This window comes from Rhamphochromis sp. 'chilingali' (assembly GCF_963969265.1).
Source record: "Rhamphochromis sp. 'chilingali' genome assembly, chromosome: 20".
Lineage (NCBI taxonomy): Eukaryota > Metazoa > Chordata > Actinopteri > Cichliformes > Cichlidae > Rhamphochromis > Rhamphochromis sp. 'chilingali'.
In genome coordinates, this window is record NC_137947.1 from 14,449,270 (window position 1) to 14,468,327 (window position 19,058).

Consider the following 19,058-nt stretch of genomic DNA (forward strand, 5'->3'; position numbering starts at 1 on the left):
TGTTTTGCACCCAAATATAAGAAGACTATTTGCAATAATGAGTAGGCATCAGCTATGAAATCCTGAGTCTGATCCATTAATTTTGTGTCATGTAGGAGTGAGCTGCTGTCATAGTCGGCTTTTATTTTCATGTTTGAGAATAATAGATCCATCTTTTGTTTGTATCGATCTGCTCAGCTAGGTTTTTGTCTTCATTTAGACACCTGACAACACTGAGCTGTTTACAAAATCACAACTCTTTTATTCTTCCAATATGTGCAATATGAAACAAACTATCTGTGTAATTTGTTATTCTATTTATATACTGTATATAAAAATGCTTTATATGTATACTGGAGAGAGTGTACATATATATATTGGCAGGTTATTGAAAAAACAGCTACAAGCACCTTGGTATTCCAACGTCTAATGGGAACAATGATGAAGTTGCAAAAGGTCAGCCATAGCCAGTTACTCCCACTTAGTGAAATGGGAGCTGAGAAGCCAAATCAACAGCATGAATAAGATTTAAGCAATCAAGACATAGGCCTTACTGGTCATCAGATACCCAGCTGGAATAGCAAGAGGCCAAAGGAAGAAATCAATGCCATGGATGTCAAAACATGAGTTCCTCACAATGCATAGATGTTTGCATGGATGTTTCCACCCTATGGCTCTCTGAGCCACAAAAAGTGGAAGAGGGGGACTAGTGGGTGTCAGAGCTATAATTATAAATATGAGCGTGGTGAAAGTTGGGCAGCACGCTAACGTATTTTGTCCCTCTGTGTGCTCGTAAGGGTCTGACCCTTTCACTGGTTTGATTTTTTTCCTCGTATCTTTTCTTTGACTTTTCATCAAGTCTGTCTTTGTACGGACCGGCATTGTTCTCCTTCGTTTTGTGCATACCTTTTTGGGGGGCAAAGAAAAAGCAAGAATTTATTGGAACCGAAGAATGAACGTTTTGCGGTGCTGCAAATGCTTGCGTTTGATGCGGTACTTGGATTGTTTTGCCACGAGTTCACGGCATGCAATGTGCGAAAGTCACGTGGTCTGTCAATCTCTATACATTAGGGAGATGGCCCCTTTGAGAGGAGGTGCTACAAGAGTGCCTCAGGCAGCTGAAGACAGATGGTGATAAGAAACAAAAGGAGGAAGTATGGTGCAAGACCAAGACCCTGCATTTAATGTGCTATTGACAGACAGAGGGAGTGGCTGATATTGAGAAATACTCCCAAATGCTAGAAAAGGCTGACCAAAAGGACAGGAAAGATGTTTTGATCATGACAGCACAAGATCCTAAGCACCAAATCCACACAGGCAGAAATTTACCACAGCCATCAGGACTCAGGTTGATGGCAGTGCAAAGGTGCCCTGGATACAGCCCAGCTCATAGTAGCAGGATGGAAGAAGCAAGATGGGACAGTGTACACAGAGATGCACAACTAAGCAGCTGGGATAGTATACAGAAACATCTGTGCCGCATATGGATTAGAAGGCTGGGAGACAACAGCTAAGGTGATTGAAAACAAAGAGGCTAAGGTGCTGTGGGACCTCAACTTCCAGACAGACATGCAGCTCCTGGCTAACCAACCAGACACAGTGGTAGCTTGAAGATGTGGGAATCCTGGCTGAGAGCAAATCAGAAATTCCTTTTGATTTTCCATCAGCTGGGATTGCCGCATTTATCACATCATAAAGAAGACGCACGAGAAAAATGAGCAGTACCAGGGATGAAAGATGTCAAAGTTAAAATCAATAGCAGTAACAGGAACATTAGAAGTTGTAACCCCCAAACCAGAAGAACGGCTCCAGCTGAATTCAGGCACAACATCAAATTACGATGGTGAAAAATTAGTCTTTCTTTGCTTAAAAAGCTGATGTGAGCAATTGTGAAATCCCGCATCTTTCAATACAAACATGCGTGAAACATGTAAAATACTGCTCAGTGATCATGTGTTGTTTCTTTAGCCCTGATGCATTTAAGCACACATGCATAGCTTCATGTTGCCAGCAGGAGGCTTCTCAGTTTGTAAAGACATCTAGGCCCTATTGCTCACTCTCTTATGGCTTCAGCAAACACTTTCCAAATGAGATATTGGTCTCAATCTCTAGTAAAAGGCCTTGTTTAATGCAACATTTTCATTTCTGTGTATGGGTAACGAGTACCTAATGTTAATCCTCACACACTGTAATTGAAAAATGAGTGTAAAGTATCAGTCGAGTCAGTTTAAACAAAAATATTTCTAAGGTTCTCTTCTTTATTCTCGCTATGTTTTTTGAGTTTATATGTTGGTTGTTGCTCACCAAATATATGACTGAAGCTCACGCTCATAAAATTTGTAACACCCAGGATCTATACTCATTCAGTATTGAGCCTTCTAAAGTATCCTAACTGTAAAGAAATAAAATATTAATCAGATATTCTGCCTTTGGTGCTCCGCTAATCAGATAAAGTCCAGCATTAAATAATAATCACAACTAAGCAGCATGTTATCCAATTTTTTTGTTGAAATGCCAACCTGAGGCTCTGAATCCCAATTCAGTTTGCCAAAAATCCCCAATGAGCAATACAATAATCCACAGTAGCCTGTTCTTTAATTGAAAATACAGAATCTAAGCTTTTTTTTTTTATTACATGACCTTAAATGTTTCTGATTTTTGTTATTATCTCCTTGCAGAGATACTAAAAACAATCCATAATCAGGATTTCAGTAAATACTGAGAAATGACATCAATGCAGAACTCATCGTCTGTTGTTTTTTAAAGTTTTTTTCCCCCTTATCATGATTTGCAGGTTTGGTTGGTTCTGATTATATCTGCCAAATCCCTTTCGCAACATTCAACTTTCTATGCATGTATGAGCATGTCTCAACGTCTGGGTACTCTTAGGGAAGAGATGGCAGAGATTAAAATTTAGACCTGTATTGAATTTTTCTGGGTGGATGTAAACTTTAGATTTACTACAATTTCTGCTAAACTCACCTTTCTTCTTTGACTCTAGGCTCTTTTGTTCTTGAATGATTCTTAGCATTATAAATGTCAATTATATACAGTATATTCTAGTGACCTTTGACTAAACTCATTTCAGCAGGACCTTTATTCCTGTTGTGTTACTCTTAGTTACTTATGACCATTTTACATTACCTGGCCTGCTTTTCTCATTAATGTCACCACCTCATATAATGGCTGTGGGTGCAATAAATCCTCACTGTTGCTGATTAATGGCAGATATATGACACAGCCTATAGTCTCATTCACACTGAAAAAAAAGGCCATGTTGGATTTACTTGATTCAATAGCGGAAATTGGTTGCACAACTGAGATCAACACATCTTTTTCATATTCAATAAACGTGCATTTTGTGTTCATAAAACGCGATTGTGGTATGGAAGAAATATAGTGTCATCAGAATTCAAGTATTTTTAGACATTGAATTTATGACACTGAATTTTTATCCTCCAAATTTCCCTGCAAAAAAATTCACCTGCAAAAATTCACCTGCAAAAATTCACCTGCAAAAATATTCAACTGCAAAAATTCACCTGCAAAAATTCACCTGCAAAAAATTCACCTGCAAAAATTCACCTGAAAAAAATTCACCTGCAAAAATTCACCTGAAAAAAATTCACCTGCAAAAAATTCACCTGCAAAAATTCACCTGAAAAAAATTCACCTGCAAAAATTCACCTGAAAAAAATTCATCTGCAAAAATTCACCTGAAAAAAATTCACCTGCAAAAATTCAACTGCAAAAGTGATGAACTTTAATGACCCAAGCCAGAGCAATCAGCACCAGATCGAGTCGAGTGGCTCTCAGCCAATTAAATTACGCTGTTTGATCACATGACACCGTTAGCCAGCAGTGTGTCTCCTAAAAGAGAGCTGTTTAAAGGTGAGTGATTAAGTTTTTCTCCTAAATAGAGATCATTACAGAACGCCTAGTCCTACTTAAAATCCCATTTATTTTTATTATTTTTTTTTATCATCTACTCGAACTAAGGAAAACGTTTGACTAACTCAAAGACAATTTCCACGCCTCCCATGCCTGTCTGCAGAAGGCGTTTTGAATTTAGGAGCGCCAAGATGGCAGCGGCAAACCCTGGCGGCTCTCCGGTGAGTATATATATTTTTTTTATCTTCAAGTTTGTCTTTTGAAACCTTAATTTTATTTAAATCCGTTGCTCACGTATAAAGTACACAGACGGGGTCTTTGCTCAACTCGTCTGAGGCGTGTCTCACTAAGCGCTACATGCTAGCATCCTGCTAACCGAGCTACCCTTTACATGCTGTGCTTTAGAAAATAGGATACTCGTTAAAAAAATACTCCGCAGATATTGATAGATAGACGAACACTGCAAATATAATGTTGGGAACGAGAACGGCCTTTGGTGAAGGGGTAAAATACACCATGAATAAAGCCATAGAGTGAATGGCTGCCATGGTTGCAGAACGGCCTGATTTAATGACAAGAATGGGGAAGAGTGAGGTGAAGTGAACCAAAGCCACAAAACACGGTCAGACAAGGCGGCAAAAGGGCAGTGATCTGTCCGTCACTATGAAGTTGGTGTGTGCTTTGGTGAACAAAAACTCCAGACCGGTAGCAGGAAGATGGGAGACTCGTGTTTCACTGGAATAGTGGTGAATTAAAACATCCTTTGTTGGGGACATTTCGGTGTAAATGCATCCATACACGCAAGACAGAGGCAGACCAGACAGTGAAGAAAACAAGGCAAACATTAGAAATATTAAAACGGAAATATAGGATTGAGTTGAGGTCCTTGCAGGCTACCCACAATTTCCCCAAACTGAGCCACCCATTAAGAAATTCATTCTCACTGTTTCATAAACCAAAGGGATTAAATTTGACAATATCAAATTTAATTTTCTGATCTTTTCATAAATGAAACACGCTGCCAGGGAATCTGTTTTCATTTTTTTTCATCCATTCAGAGTATTCGTTGGGAACACTGAACTCAATAATCAGTTCCAGCTTTCTTCATTAAGTTTTGGTTTGGCTTTGTTCTCAAAAACATTTAAATAAAACAGATAAAATAGAAAATAAAGCTTTTTCTCTTGCGAGCTCAATTTTTAAATATACTGTGCTATTAAAACAAAAGATGTAAGAAAAGAATAAATAAAATCCTAACCAGAAAATCAAAATGCTGCAACAAATGGCATGAATTAAAAAATAAACTTTTTTGAAAGAACCATAAGGAAATATGATAAAATAAACATTGGAATCTTATAGCCTAAGAATATTCAGTTAACTAGGTAACTAACCTTGTGTTTTTAACTCACTTTTTGTTGGTGATTTAAAAATTACAAAAATAATTCTACTTTTTCCTCTCCTTTAGGATCTTCTCCTACATCATATTCTTCTGAGACAAGGCAAACATTAGAAATATTAAAACGGAAATATAGGATTAATATAACATACAATTTGGGAAAATGTAAGGAACGCAATGTAAATGATATTGTAAAGTCATTAAAACAGCATACTCTGATTAAAAGAAACATGTAATTGGGTAGGATAATAATAATAATTATAATAATAATAATAATAAACACGTACAAGATGGGTATGTATACTTGTATCCAGAATTTAACAACTATAAAGTTGTAGCATGCCAGACCATCTTGATTGAATGTAACTTTGCTCCACACAAGTTTTTTGTTAGACATATTCATATTGTTATCTAATAAATGATACATTCTTAGATTTTATCGAACGTTAATTTATAAATTGTTTCTGTCTTTATGTGTTTGTTTCAGATTATGCAGGATGAAATTATTCGGTCAGCAAGACACTTGCTGCAGTTGCTAACATCATCCAACCAAACTCCTGCTGTTGCTGCTGCGATGAATCAGAATACAAGGTACTTTAGCAAGACTTATGAGTTAATCCTACATTCAACTAAATTGAGATATATCTATGTATATGTGTATATGTATATATATGTGTGTGTGTATATATATGTATGTGTGTGTGTGTGTGTGTGTGTGTGTGTGTGTATATATATGTATGTGTGTGTGTGTATGTGTATATATATATATATATATATATATATATATATATATATATATATATATAGAGGCAGGGATGGGTCAAAGAACAGCACATCTTGATGAGAGCACAACACATGAAGAGGTATAAACTTATTCTTTTTATTCACTGATCAAAACTGAGAAGTTTTCGCTTAATAAAAGTGTTATTGAAGGTGACCATCACTGCAGGTCACAGGTGGCATTTACAAAAAATAATATTATTATTGGATATTCATCATTAATCATGAAAATGTAACTGTAAATTTTGGATTGAAAAAGATTTTTTTATTATATCCAGTTTGCACTGTAAATGCATGCTTCTTTTACCGTTTCTTAGTATATACAGGGGTATAATTAATGTTAAATGTGTAATTTCTTTGGACTCAGAGATTGTATTTGTATTATTGCTTTCAGTTAAGGGACGCCCTGAATGATTTGTTTCCCAAACTGAAGGAGGTAACAGGTGGCTGGCTGCTGTTCAAACCTGGGGGTGTGTATGAATTCTGCACTGTGTATAATTAAACTAGAAACTGATCCTGCTGTTTAATAAGTACTTTTAAGACAAGTTCCTTTTCACCGCATGTTGTGAATTCCTAATTCTGAGTAGTTTTGAAGATACTTTTCTTTTTTACTTTTCTTGAGGCATTGGATATATTTCATGATCAGAATAATCTGCTGCAATTTGCTTTTATACAGGTGGTTGGGGAACCCAAAAACTCTCTCTGGTTCCTCCAGCTGATATTGGCTATACAGGGACAATCCTAAAGGCTGCCAGTCGTGGGGGTAAAAATGTATATATTGCTCCTATTCAAGAGGAACTTAGCAATGACCCTGTACCACTAAGCGATGAGTCCTTCAGATGCATGCCAAAAGCAAAATGCCAGAAGTGTGGCATAGGTGTTCCACTGCAACTTCTGTCAGAACACCTAAAATCCTGTCCTCCTTTGGAAACTCCCAGTGAAAGTACTGTGGTGAATTTAGATGGTGATGAACCTACAGAAAAGGAATGTAGGTTTTTTGACAATTTCATACTAACATATTACCCAAAAGCATAAAGTGTTAAGAGCTAGCTAGAAGGAAAAATTAAATGTTATAAAAATAAACTTTGTCCTTTATAATTTATTGCACAACAGCACCATTGCAGCAGTGTCCTGTCTGCACAGATATGTTTCACTCTGACCTCATTGAGCTGCATGCCTCTTCATGTGGAGAAAGGTATTTAGCAACAAAAATTGCAATTTTTATTGTCATTGGATTTAAGCCTTGAATGAAATTTAACAACATATTTTGATAGTAGCTCACGAAATGAAAAGGGGCATGAAGATACAATAATTGAGGAAGGGCTAGCAGATATGCCAGGACCATCTGGAACTACTTGTGAAGTCAGGGATGGTAGGTCAATCATTTAGTCACAGGTTATGTAAGGAAGGTGTTGATTAGTAACAATCAACAGCTAATGTGAACAATTCCCGGAAATCAAACCATTAGTTTGTATCCATTCAATGGATTTCTTATTTTTGATAGCCTCATATTCAAACTACTTTAGACAATCCTTCAAAGGATAAAACATAATCTTCTTGTAATAGTATCTAGATAGAACGTGATATACAGACTATATCCAATTATAATCACTTCTATTTTCTTTTAGGCTGGTTAACTGTTTTGGACTCTTCAAAGGCCAAATATGAATGTGCAAAGAATGCTTTGGACATGCATGAAATGGAGAGCCCATTACGTCTCACAATGGACATCAGACAAAGTGTAGCTGATCAGGACATGGCCCTCATCTCATTCTACAAGAGACCCAATGTTGAATGGGCACGTCCCTTGGAGTGCAGGCTTGAGGGTAAATTTTCTGAAAATGATACATAAATATATCTTGAAAGAATTATTTGTATTCATTATTTTATTTTGGTGATCTAACAGGGGATACAGCTATCGGACAAGGAGTAATACGTTTTTTCTTATCAATATGCATGGAGAAGCTGATGTCTGGTTTTTGCATCAATTTTGGTTAGTTTGTTTTGGTTGACCGTACCTATGTTTGATGATCATTATATTGTATAACTTTTCACAAGGTAATTGTCTCTTTATTTTGTGAAAACCTCTGTATTGTGTGTAAGTAATCTTCTTTTTTTTTTTTCTTTCTTTTCATTTATCTCATAGCAAACTCTAATGTTACTCCACTTTTTGAGGGAGAGCCAGGCCATTACATACCATCAGCAGCTCACTTTCTTGTGGAGAGTGATATGTTCCTTATGGCAGGGAGGATGGTAGGGCACTCCTTTCTTCATGGAGGCCCATGCCTATCTGGACTTAGCCCAGCCGTTGTGCATGTCCTACTTGGTGGTAGTCCTGAAACTGCCACCGTTACACCCGAGGACTGTCCAGATCTAGACCTGAGAGGGACAATTCAGCTTGTAGGTTTTTATGTTTAAATGAGGGAACGTTTATACATTGCCCCGTGTGAGTTATAAACATGTCTAACCTAGACTAATCCTTTAAAATTGTTCTAGATCAAAAACTCTGCCATTGAGACATGGTCTGAGACTTTTAACTTGTCTTTTTTTTTTATGTATGAGGAATTAGGAATTTATAGTTCTTGTTTCTGTCTGAATTACTGTCTTATGGGTTACAGCTTGAAGGGCAATCCAAGCTGTCGGATGAAGAGAGAAAACGTGTTCAGGATCTGGCATATGCATGGGACCTCCCCCCCTTGACAGAGAACAACAGGAGATGGCTGTTTGAGAAATTATTACTCCATTCTGTGAGTAAATTGAAAAGTAAGTAAAATATTTCTGTGTTACTGTTTAGTTAACGTTTTTCCTTAGGTCATTGGAAGAGTGACGAGGTCGATAAAACAGCTGAGAAGGGGACTTAAAGAAACCCATATGTGGACCCTGCTGACCCAGCGACCTGACACGGTGCCCTTACTCTTTCCACAAGAGTTGGCTGCTGTGAATCCTGAGGTAAATTTTGTGTTCCTAAATACTGTATTCATTAATAACATTTTACTGTGTTGTAGAAAATGTAGTCCAAAGCAAACTATGAAGACTTGAGTCATTCTACAAAGTGAAAAAATTGCAATTTTAATTTGGCATTTACCAAGAATTATGTATCAAATAATAAACTTACCATAACAAAGCTGTATTCATTTTTACAAATAGAATGCACAAATACTAAAAATGAACATATTCTTGTGGACCATACATTTTTACAGCAGTTTTTCTTTAGTCCTGTAAAAATAAAACTGCTCAAAGCCTGATTTACATATAGAAAACGATTTTGTAGATTTGAAAAAGACATGACTAAAATACATTAGTAATTATTTGGTAATACACATTTTCTAATTATATATTTAGCCATTAATGTTGTTTGAATTTGAAAAAAAAAATTGATTTCTATTTTCATTTTTTGTTTGAGACAGTTTCTTCTTTTAAGATACAGTCAAAACTATGTAGAGGTTTGGGGATCCAAGTGAACACAAAAAGCACAAAACATGGATTATTATAGAAATTTATTCAAGAAATCAAGTCATGGACCATAAGGCTAAGTGGGTGATAGTGAGCTAAGAACAGGTGAAATATGGCTATAGGGAAGGGAACTACCCAAAACAAGAACAGACAAAATCCATGGAAATCTGAAAAATGTGCAGCAGTATTTTTAAGGGTATACTTTGTTCTGTTACAGGTCCTTCTTCAGCGGATCGTGTGGCCAGAAGATGAAGATGATGACTGTCCTCTTGAAAATAAATGCCGAATCACAGGCTACATGAGGCATTTTATTCTAAATGGTAGGTTTGCCATTTTGCAGGAGGGGAATACTACGGAGCCCCGCAGGGGACATGGGAGGGAAAAAAAATTAAGACGGACTTTTGCGAGATCTCGCAAAACAAACTCGGGATCTCGCAAAAGTTGAATTCCAACAATGGCGGCAGCTACTTAGTTGTAATATTACTCTTTCTGGGTCACAAAATACACCTTTAAGATATTTTGAGGCATGAATGTAGTGGTGTAAATGTCAGATACCTGCTCGGTTTACAAGACATCACATATTTGCAAAAGTGCTCCGACGCTTTTGGAGATGTGACACCCACTAGCTCGAAGCTAACGGGAGGTCGAGACCTACTACAGCCGGGAGGAACACCGCTTTCCCGGCACATCGTGCCTCGACCTCCCGGTCGGCTTCGAGCTGGCGGCCTCTGAAGAATGCGGCTAAAACATTTGCGAGATCTCGCAAAAGTCCGTCTTAATTTTTTTTTCTCCCGTGTCCCCTGCGGGGCTCCGTAGAATACCAATATTATTGCAATGTTAAAAATATATTGGTTGGATTTTTTTCAAGGTTGTTAAACCTCATTTTTTTCTTCACAGCAACACCAAGTGAGCTGAAAAATGTCCTAAAATTCTGGACTGGATGGGAGATTGTGCCAAAAAGTCTCACAGTGGAGCTAGTGGATGGCAGACATCCAACTGCTGCCACCTGCTATGAGACCTTGCGCATTCCATACCACTACAAGGACTATTTAACTTTTAAGGAAGACCTCATTGCCTGCTCTGAAACCTGCCACTCAGGGTTTGGACTCATTTGAGTCATTCCCATAATGCAAGGTAGTGTTGTACAAGTCTCTGTTTAAGATTTGGAATATAAATGTTCACATCTACTGGGCCTCTCTGATGCCATTTACTCTGTGCAGGCAACATTGGTTCAGTTCTCGGTTGAAAATGCCTTTAAGTAGTTTTTAAAACTGTTAATGTCTTGAAAGTTTACCTTGTCAATGACATCTTGCATGCATCTTGATCAAAATAAAAGGACAAGATTGACTTACATTGTTGTTTTAATTTTGAAACATTCCAACCATCAGCCTTCAGTCAAATATTGCTTTACAACATAACATTCAAACTGACAAGCAGTTTCTATTTAGTTTTCTGAGTGAATCTATATTTTTAAGTTCCCTCTCCTAATTCTTCAGTATTTACATTACGAAGCTTTACTAAAAATTCCTACTTATAGCAAAGTTTATAGCTTCAAACAGTTGGTGAACCCTGTGTAATCTCATAGATTTCAGCACAATTTGAAGATCAGATCCCATTTCATGACCAAAGTCACAATAATCAGAACTGCTTATACACAATTATGTTAATGAAAACACCATGAAAATTCTTTGAGTTGGTTTAGTTTAAGCAGACTGATTGTCCAGATGCCCGTGATGAAGATCCGATTACATTTCATGACCAAATTGTGCAGAAATTAATGAAATTCAACAAGATTCACAAACTTTCCTGCAACTGTATGTAGCTTTCCTATTCTAAATGAATTGCTGACAAAACTGAACAGCCATAATGTAGATGTCCGCACCAAAGAACTGGGATGCCGCTCTTGGATTAACAACGCCCTGTAAAGTTGTCATTTGTTCTTCTGTCAATGGACAGTCAGTGTTCGGAACAACAATGCTTGAATGGTTATGGCAAGATAGGCCACTGTCCTCCCAGTCAATGTCTGGAATCTGGAAGCCCTGCAACGAACAAGCAAAATTAGGAAAGAATAATTGTATATAGGAATCAATGAGTACTAAAAATGTGCACCTTTACCTGTGTGTTTTCTGGAACAGGAACGGGGTGATATCTGTGACCCAACTCCCACAGCTGGTTGGGACTCATGTTGTTTTCTGTTCGCAGTGGATGGTTGTCCCATCCACTGCAAAATGTATTCAAATCATCCTCCAGTCGAGGAAGAAAGACGTAATGGCAGCAAAAAAGGTGTGCAACATTTGAAATGTCAAGAAGGCCCTCTTCCTCAAGGTTGTGAAGAACATCGTAGTAAATGCATGTAACGGCCACCCAGAGGTCTCTCCACAGTCGCTCTATTCTGAAATAATATATAAAAAATATTTAATTAGGTATGGCTTTTCTTGGTGTGTATGAGAAATTCCCTGCTTGTTTCTAACCCGACATGAAATGTGTGCATGACAACAGTAATAATACATTACCAGGGCATGTAGGAAGGACCCAGGCATATCACTTAAAAGGTGCCAAAAGGGTTGTAATGATCAGTGGCAACATGAGATGACAACCAGACCATTAACACAGAATGAACATTCATGGAAGGAAGGAACAGACTGGAAAAGGTGCGTGAATAACTAAAAAAATAGGGCACATTCCTGAAGGCTCTTTGGGGTTTGCTGGACCTGTCCAATATTTTCTTCCTTGAGGGGTAAGTAATGGAAATTGAAAGAAAAAACAACAAAAACTGCCAAAAAAAAAAAGGAACACCTGATACATATCACAAAGTGTATCATGCTGGATAGGGCACTGTTTTCTAAAGACATTTTACTGTAAAACTTTCATAAAACTATACCCTTTAAATGTATGTATTTTTAATTAATGGAAATAAAGATGCAACACCTTCCATCTTATGTCAGGAACATTTGAGGTGGACAGTATTTTATGAGAACAAACCTTTGATTGTGCACACTCTTTCCTGAAATGAAACTGCCTCTTCCTGTGCCACGAACAGTAAACATCAGCCGTGCAACCTCCACATTTTCCCCTCCGTGGTCGCCACGAACCCTGAAAACAAAGAATCGTACCCCAAAACATTCGAAGCTTTTAAAAAAAATTAGATCTGATAATAAAGAACAGTATATGCCTTAAGCAAAGTTTGAAAAACAAATTGTAAAAGAATCCTTAAAATCTTTCATTGCTACTGCTCTTGAATGCATCAGAAAAATTGTCTCATGAATGCACTTTCCAGCATGTGTCAGTATGAAGTGTAATTTAACACAGCTGTTAAAACATTTTTCAGGATTTCACAGGTTAGTAGTAATTACTTAGATTTATTGTATTTGTTGAAAATTACGCAAGTGCCATCTTGTATCATTATGATCTGTGTAAGGAGACAATTTTTAGAATATTTTTGCAAAAATATTTACATCAAATTAAACAAATAAGTAGTCTATGGCATTTAAAAGTGGTTACCTACAATTCTGAAATGATAATACTAATTCTTATTGATGATGATATTGAATTTGAAATCATGGTGTAACACTGAACCCGACATCATAAAATGATTACCCTTGTAATGTCAGGGAGTTACAGCCAAGGAGGCAAAATATTACTATCTCACCCCTTGTATCCAATTACATAACAGCAGTGTTTGGTAAAGGTGTTGAATTAATTTTTTTTTATTCTTAAATATCCCCAAGTCACCATAACAATCCTTTGAAATTAGAGATATATATATTGAGGCAAGTTAGAATCATCTTAAACAACTTAATGAAATATCCAAATGTAGTCTTACAAAAGGTATGTAAGATAATACCTAACCCATAATAAAATGCATCACTTATTACCTGAGAGGAAAACCAAACTTCTCGATTGATTTTCGGAAGAATGCCAGTGTGGTTGATGCCAGATTGTTGGAAGCAGCACCGAGATACATAATCTTTATAGGAAAAAGAACAATGGGAAACTTCCATGTAAATATTACATTTGATTTACTTACTAAACTAAACTTACCTTACGAGAAAAGCCATCAATACCTCCAAAGATCACAATGTTATAGCTGAATGGGGAAAACAAAATTTTTTTTTATCAATTTTGGAATTATCACTTTGAAGTGTTTAAATGTAAGCAATGCAAGATGTAATTTATGTATGTCCAGATGCAAATATAGTAACGAGTAAGATAACAAAATACAGTTCTGAACATTTGCAGATGAAAAAATTCTCAGGAATATCTTTCACTTCAAAAGATCAAATAATTTACCGTATCAGTTTGTGATTTGTGTCAATATGCATTAGAGACTGTGGTCCTGGGACGGAATAAGCACGTCGAGCAATGCATCCCAAGGAAAACATCCTTGACACAACACCAGCTGTGTCAACACGGTGCATAGAACTTCTAACCCTTTGGTACTGGACTCTGTGTCCTCTGGCCTGAAGAAGTGCTTTCACCATCCGGTATCCAGCGTGAGGCTGCCTGGATTTTATGTCTGTAATGCATTGGTCCAACTCTTCATCTGACAGGCTGCTATAGAGTGCTTTGACTGAAAGATTGAACTCATTCATGCGTCTGAATATTGTGCTTCTTGACATTCCCAAAATTTTAGCAATGGCTGGGATGGACAAGTTCAGTTCCAGAAGGCTGTTAAGATGATGGGGGGAAAGAGCCATTCTTAGTCGCCCAGTAGGTCCCCACTCAAACTGAATGACAGCACTATGTAGATTCATTTTATCCTTTTCTCTGTTTATCAGAGTATGTAAACTACATAATGCATCTAAGAGGACAGGGCAAACCTGAACTTGACCAGACAAAGCTTGTAGAAAAACTAGTTCCTGGGTGCAAATGAAATCTAAAAAGTCCAGATCCAGGGGAAGGTGTTCAAGACAATGTTCTAAACGTGAACGCAGTCTCAGAAGAATATGATGTAGGAGAAGATCCTAAAGGAGAGGAAAAAGTAGAATTATTTTTGTAATTTTTAAATCACCAACAAAAAGTGAGTTAAAAACACAAGGTTAGTTACCTAGTTAACTGAATATTCTTAGGCTATAAGATTCCAATGTTTATTTTATCATATTTCCTTATGGTTCTTTCAAAAAAGTTTATTTTTTAATTCATGCCATTTGTTGCAGCATTTTGATTTTCTGGTTAGGATTTTATTTATTCTTTTCTTACATCTTTTGTTTTAATAGCACAGTATATTTAAAAATTGAGCTCGCAAGAGAAAAAGCTTTATTTTCTATTTTATCTGTTTTATTTAAATGTTTTTGAGAACAAAGCCAAACCAAAACTTAATGAAGAAAGCTGGAACTGATTATTGAGTTCAGTGTTCCCAACGAATACTCTGAATGGATGAAAAAAAATGAAAACAGATTCCCTGGCAGCGTGTTTCATTTATGAAAAGATCAGAAAATTAAATTTGATATTGTCAAATTTAATCCCTTTGGTTTATGAAACAGTGAGAATGAATTTCTTAATGGGTGGCTCAGTTTGGGGAAATTGTGGGTAGCCTGCAAGGACCTCAACTCAATCCTATATTTCCGTTTTAATATTTCTAATGTTTGCCTTGTTTTCTTCACTGTCTGGTCTGCCTCTGTCTTGCGTGTATGGATGCATTTACACCGAAATGTCCCCAACAAAGGATGTTTTAATTCACCACTATTCCAGTGAAACACGAGTCTCCCATCTTCCTGCTACCGGTCTGGAGTTTTTGTTCACCAAAGCACACACCAACTTCATACTGACGGACAGATCACTGCCCTTTTGCCGCCTTGTCTGACCGTGTTTTGTGGCTTTGGTTCACTTCACCTCACTCTTCCCCATTCTTGTCATTAAATCAGGCCGTTCTGCAACCATGGCAGCCATTCACTCTATGGCTTTATTCATGGTGTATTTTACCCCTTCACCAAAGGCCGTTCTCGTTTCCAACATTATATTTGCAGTGTTCGTCTATCTATCAATATCTGCGGAGTATTTTTTTTAACGAGTATCCTATTTTCTAAAGCACAGCATGTAAAGGGTAGCTCGGTTAGCAGGATGCTAGCATGTAGCGCTTAGTGAGACACGCCTCAGACGAGTTGAGCAAAGACCCCGTCTGTGTACTTTATACGTGAGCAACGGATTTAAATAAAATTAAGGTTTCAAAAGACAAACTTGAAGATAAAAAAATATATATACTCACCGGAGAGCCGCCAGGGTTTGCCGCTGCCATCTTGGCGCTCCTAAATTCAAAACGCCTTCTGCAGACAGGCATGGGAGGCGTGGAAATTGTCTTTGAGTTAGTCAAACGTTTTCCTTAGTTCGAGTAGATGATAAAAAAAAAAAAAAAAAAATAAATGGGATTTTAAGTAGGACTAGGCGTTCTGTAATGATCTCTATTTAGGAGAAAAACTTAATCACTCACCTTTAAACAGCTCTCTTTTAGGAGACACACTGCTGGCTAACGGTGTCATGTGATCAAACAGCGTAATTTAATTGGCTGAGAGCCACTCGACTCGATCTGGTGCTGATTGCTCTGGCTTGGGTCATTAAAGTTCATCACTTTTGCAGGTGAATTTTTTTCAGGTGAATTTTTGCAGGTGAATTTTTGCAGGTGAATTTTTGCAGGTGAATATTTTTGCAGGTGAATTTTTGCAGGTGAATTTTTTGCAGGGAAATTTGGAGGATAAAAATTCAGTGTCATAAATTCAATGTCTAAAAATACTTGAATTCTGATGACACTATATTTCTTCCATACGATTGAAACATGTTTAGATGTTTAGTAAGTTGAGCTCTTGGAATATCTTAATCCTTCACAATTTTGTCATTTTATTCCAACATTATGCAATAACTTTTACCCCAATAGTACTTGGTCACTTAAATATTACATGTTGTCTTCATATTGCATAATGTTCAACAAAGTCTAGAGTCTGGTTACCATAAACAGTGAATGGATCTACAACAACTAGCATCCTCCAATCTTTATCCTGGTTGCAGGGGGGGCTGGGAAATAACCCTGAAGTGATAGGTTATAAAGCAGGGTACACCCTGGTCAGCTCACAAATCTATCACAAACAACCATTTGCACTTACATTGACAGGTAATTTAGAATTACCAATTAACCTAACTAACAACTGCATGACTTTTTAACTGTGGGAAGAAACCAGAATACCAAGAGAGAACCCAGTGCAAACTAGCCGCACATGTTTTTGTCTCGCACACTTTGGATCGTGGTTTGAGGAAGGCATCCATCTCAGTCAAGTCAAACATACACTTTTTTTGGTATACTGATTGTAGGAAATTGGGTGGTTGTTACATTTTTAAAAGTCTAACTTCTAATTTGAATAAAATAATTTCAAGTAATTAAATCATGTTGGATCTGTATGGAATTCAAGGACAAATTTTATATTAACTACACTCTAGACTTCGTTAAACATTTATAATATGAAGACAACATGTAGTATTTATGTGACCAAGTTGTATTGGGGTAAAAGTTATTGAACAGTGTTGGAATAACATGACAAAATTGTGGAGGATTAAAATATTCCAAGAGCTCACCTTACTTCATTTAGACATGTTTCAATCACGGTTTATCATCACAAAATTCACAGGTTTATTGAACATGAATAAGTTGTGTTGATTTAACTCAGTTGTTTAAGTTTCTGCCAAAGCAAAACAATTGTGCGCAACCAATTTCCGCTATTGAATTAAGTAAAACCAACATGCTCTTTTTTTCAGTACCTGCAAATGCAATGTTATATTGTCCATTTGTGTTTGTTTCACATGTCACAGTCAACGTATATTACCAGTACAAACATACAATGGTCACCAAAATCTGTATCTAAGATGCAGTTTTGTTTGAGTCACTGCTAAACACAGAATTTTGAATTTCCAAAAAAATACAGCAGGTCTGACCTAGCAAAAAGTTTCATGTTAAGAAAATTTGTCTTTTAAAATGATCAGGTGAAATGCAAAATTTTAACTGAAGTTTCTGACAGCTCATTAAAGATGCAGCTATTAAAATAACCATAATGGCTAATTCAAAAACGGTGAACAAAAAGTATAGTATATGGTAGAGATGGCATGATACCACTTTTTTATGTCCGATACCGATATCATAAATTTGGATATCTGCCGATACCGATATGAATCCGATATAGTGGTTTTTAATCAACAAAACTGTTTTGTTTTTTTTTAATATCTTGCTGCATTTTGTATAAGTTCATACTCAAGTTTAATGGATCGGATTACATTTTTTATTTTTCTCCGATATCCGATCCAGTAATTTAGGTCATATTACATATCGATACCGATACGTAATATCGGATCGGTCCATCTCTAGTATATGGTCCAGAAAGCAATTATAGAACCACATGGCGCCATTAGTCACAGGTCTGTGCTCACTACTGGATCTCACTGTCTGACACCTGTCTGTCTAGCAGCAATAACCTACTTAAAACTCCACCTACTGTAATCCATAATACATATGGGATACAGTACATGTTCTGTGTTAAATGAGACTGTTCCTAAACTTCATGTTTAGAGCCTTTCATTCACAGTTTTGTTGAGTATTTTTGAAAAACCCAAAAGTCAGTTTATGTGTAGTATATGTGTGCGTACATCCATTCGTGTACGGTATGTGAAAATTGAAGACTAAAGCAATAGGCCGATAATAAAGAGGTGAAGCTGTGAAACACAATAGTCAGAGTGAGAATTTCAACTCTAACTTCTCGTACATCATAAAATAAAATAAAATAATTGTTTCTGGGTTTTTTTGTTTGTTTGCCTCCTCCTACTGTGGACATCTCTTATCCACTCCCCTCCTCCCCTTTCTCTGTCTGTTATAATACAGGAGGGGCTTCAGGGGTTCTAATTATCCAATCACCTGCTGCAGCTCCAGCCTTATATACCACTCTTTTGCGCCACTGCACAGCCAGATTGTAGAATCAGCCAACTGTTGCCTGCTGCCACCGCTGAGCTGCTCCTGCACTGGCTGAGCTTTGTTACATTTTGCCCTGGTGTTTCTTCAGCCAACAGTCTTCAAGTTTCTTTGCACCCTTCAACTCGCTACACTCCGAGTCTCAACCACTAATCTTCAACTTTATGTCAGTAACCTCCCAACTGCTCAAACTCATTCTGTTGCTGGCTTCTTTCCCCTGAACAGTAATCATACCAGGATAATTCTCTAGTCTGTGGCTCTTTCCCCATGGACTATCTAAGGAGAGAGCCCCGCCATTCAGCCTAGCAGTCTTATTCTCTCTACTACATCTAACTGTATAAATAGACTTCTTATTAGTGATGGGATTTCCGGCTCTTTTTAGAGAACCGGCTCTTTCGGCTCGGCTCACTAAAAAGAGCCGGCTCTTTCGGCTCCGAACCAGCTCTTCAGGTTGTTTTGTTGCTTTAATTTATTTATTATTAACAATAATATAAAATTATGCACAAAAGGAATTACTAATGTAAAAAAAAGTGGTTTATTTATATATGTTTATATATAAATATATGTGGTGGCCCCTAGAGACAAAGCACGTACAAACTCCAAAAAGCACGTACAAACTCC

At 37.0% G+C, this 19,058-nt stretch overlaps 2 protein-coding genes across 2 annotated transcripts; one reads left to right on the forward strand and one right to left on the reverse strand.

Annotated features, from left to right (window-relative positions):
• Positions 1-6,091: 6,091 nt before the first annotated feature.
• Positions 6,092-10,625, forward strand: LOC308388396 (G2/M phase-specific E3 ubiquitin-protein ligase-like). Its single transcript, XM_080869096.1, has 11 exons — positions 6,092-6,126; positions 6,438-6,513; positions 6,720-7,031; positions 7,157-7,238; positions 7,318-7,415; positions 7,672-7,869; positions 8,190-8,443; positions 8,662-8,790; positions 8,855-8,992; positions 9,714-9,816; positions 10,394-10,625. The coding sequence occupies exons 3-11, from the start codon at positions 6,887-6,889 to the stop codon at positions 10,609-10,611; spliced, it is 1,365 nt and encodes a 454-aa protein (XP_080725222.1). The 5' UTR covers positions 6,092-6,126; positions 6,438-6,513; positions 6,720-6,886; the 3' UTR covers positions 10,612-10,625.
• A 703-nt stretch (positions 10,626-11,328) lies between these two features.
• Positions 11,329-16,047, reverse strand: LOC308388395 (uncharacterized protein; the record flags this gene model as incomplete). Its single annotated transcript, XM_080869095.1, has 7 exons — positions 15,702-16,047; positions 13,787-14,460; positions 13,538-13,583; positions 13,372-13,388; positions 12,479-12,589; positions 11,612-11,888; positions 11,329-11,535 (listed from the first exon to the last, which is right to left on the reverse strand). Exons 1-7 carry the CDS (start codon positions 15,771-15,773, stop codon positions 11,329-11,331), a joined length of 1,404 nt encoding a protein of 467 aa, XP_080725221.1. The 5' UTR covers positions 15,774-16,047.
• Between the last annotated feature and the right edge of the window lie 3,011 nt (positions 16,048-19,058).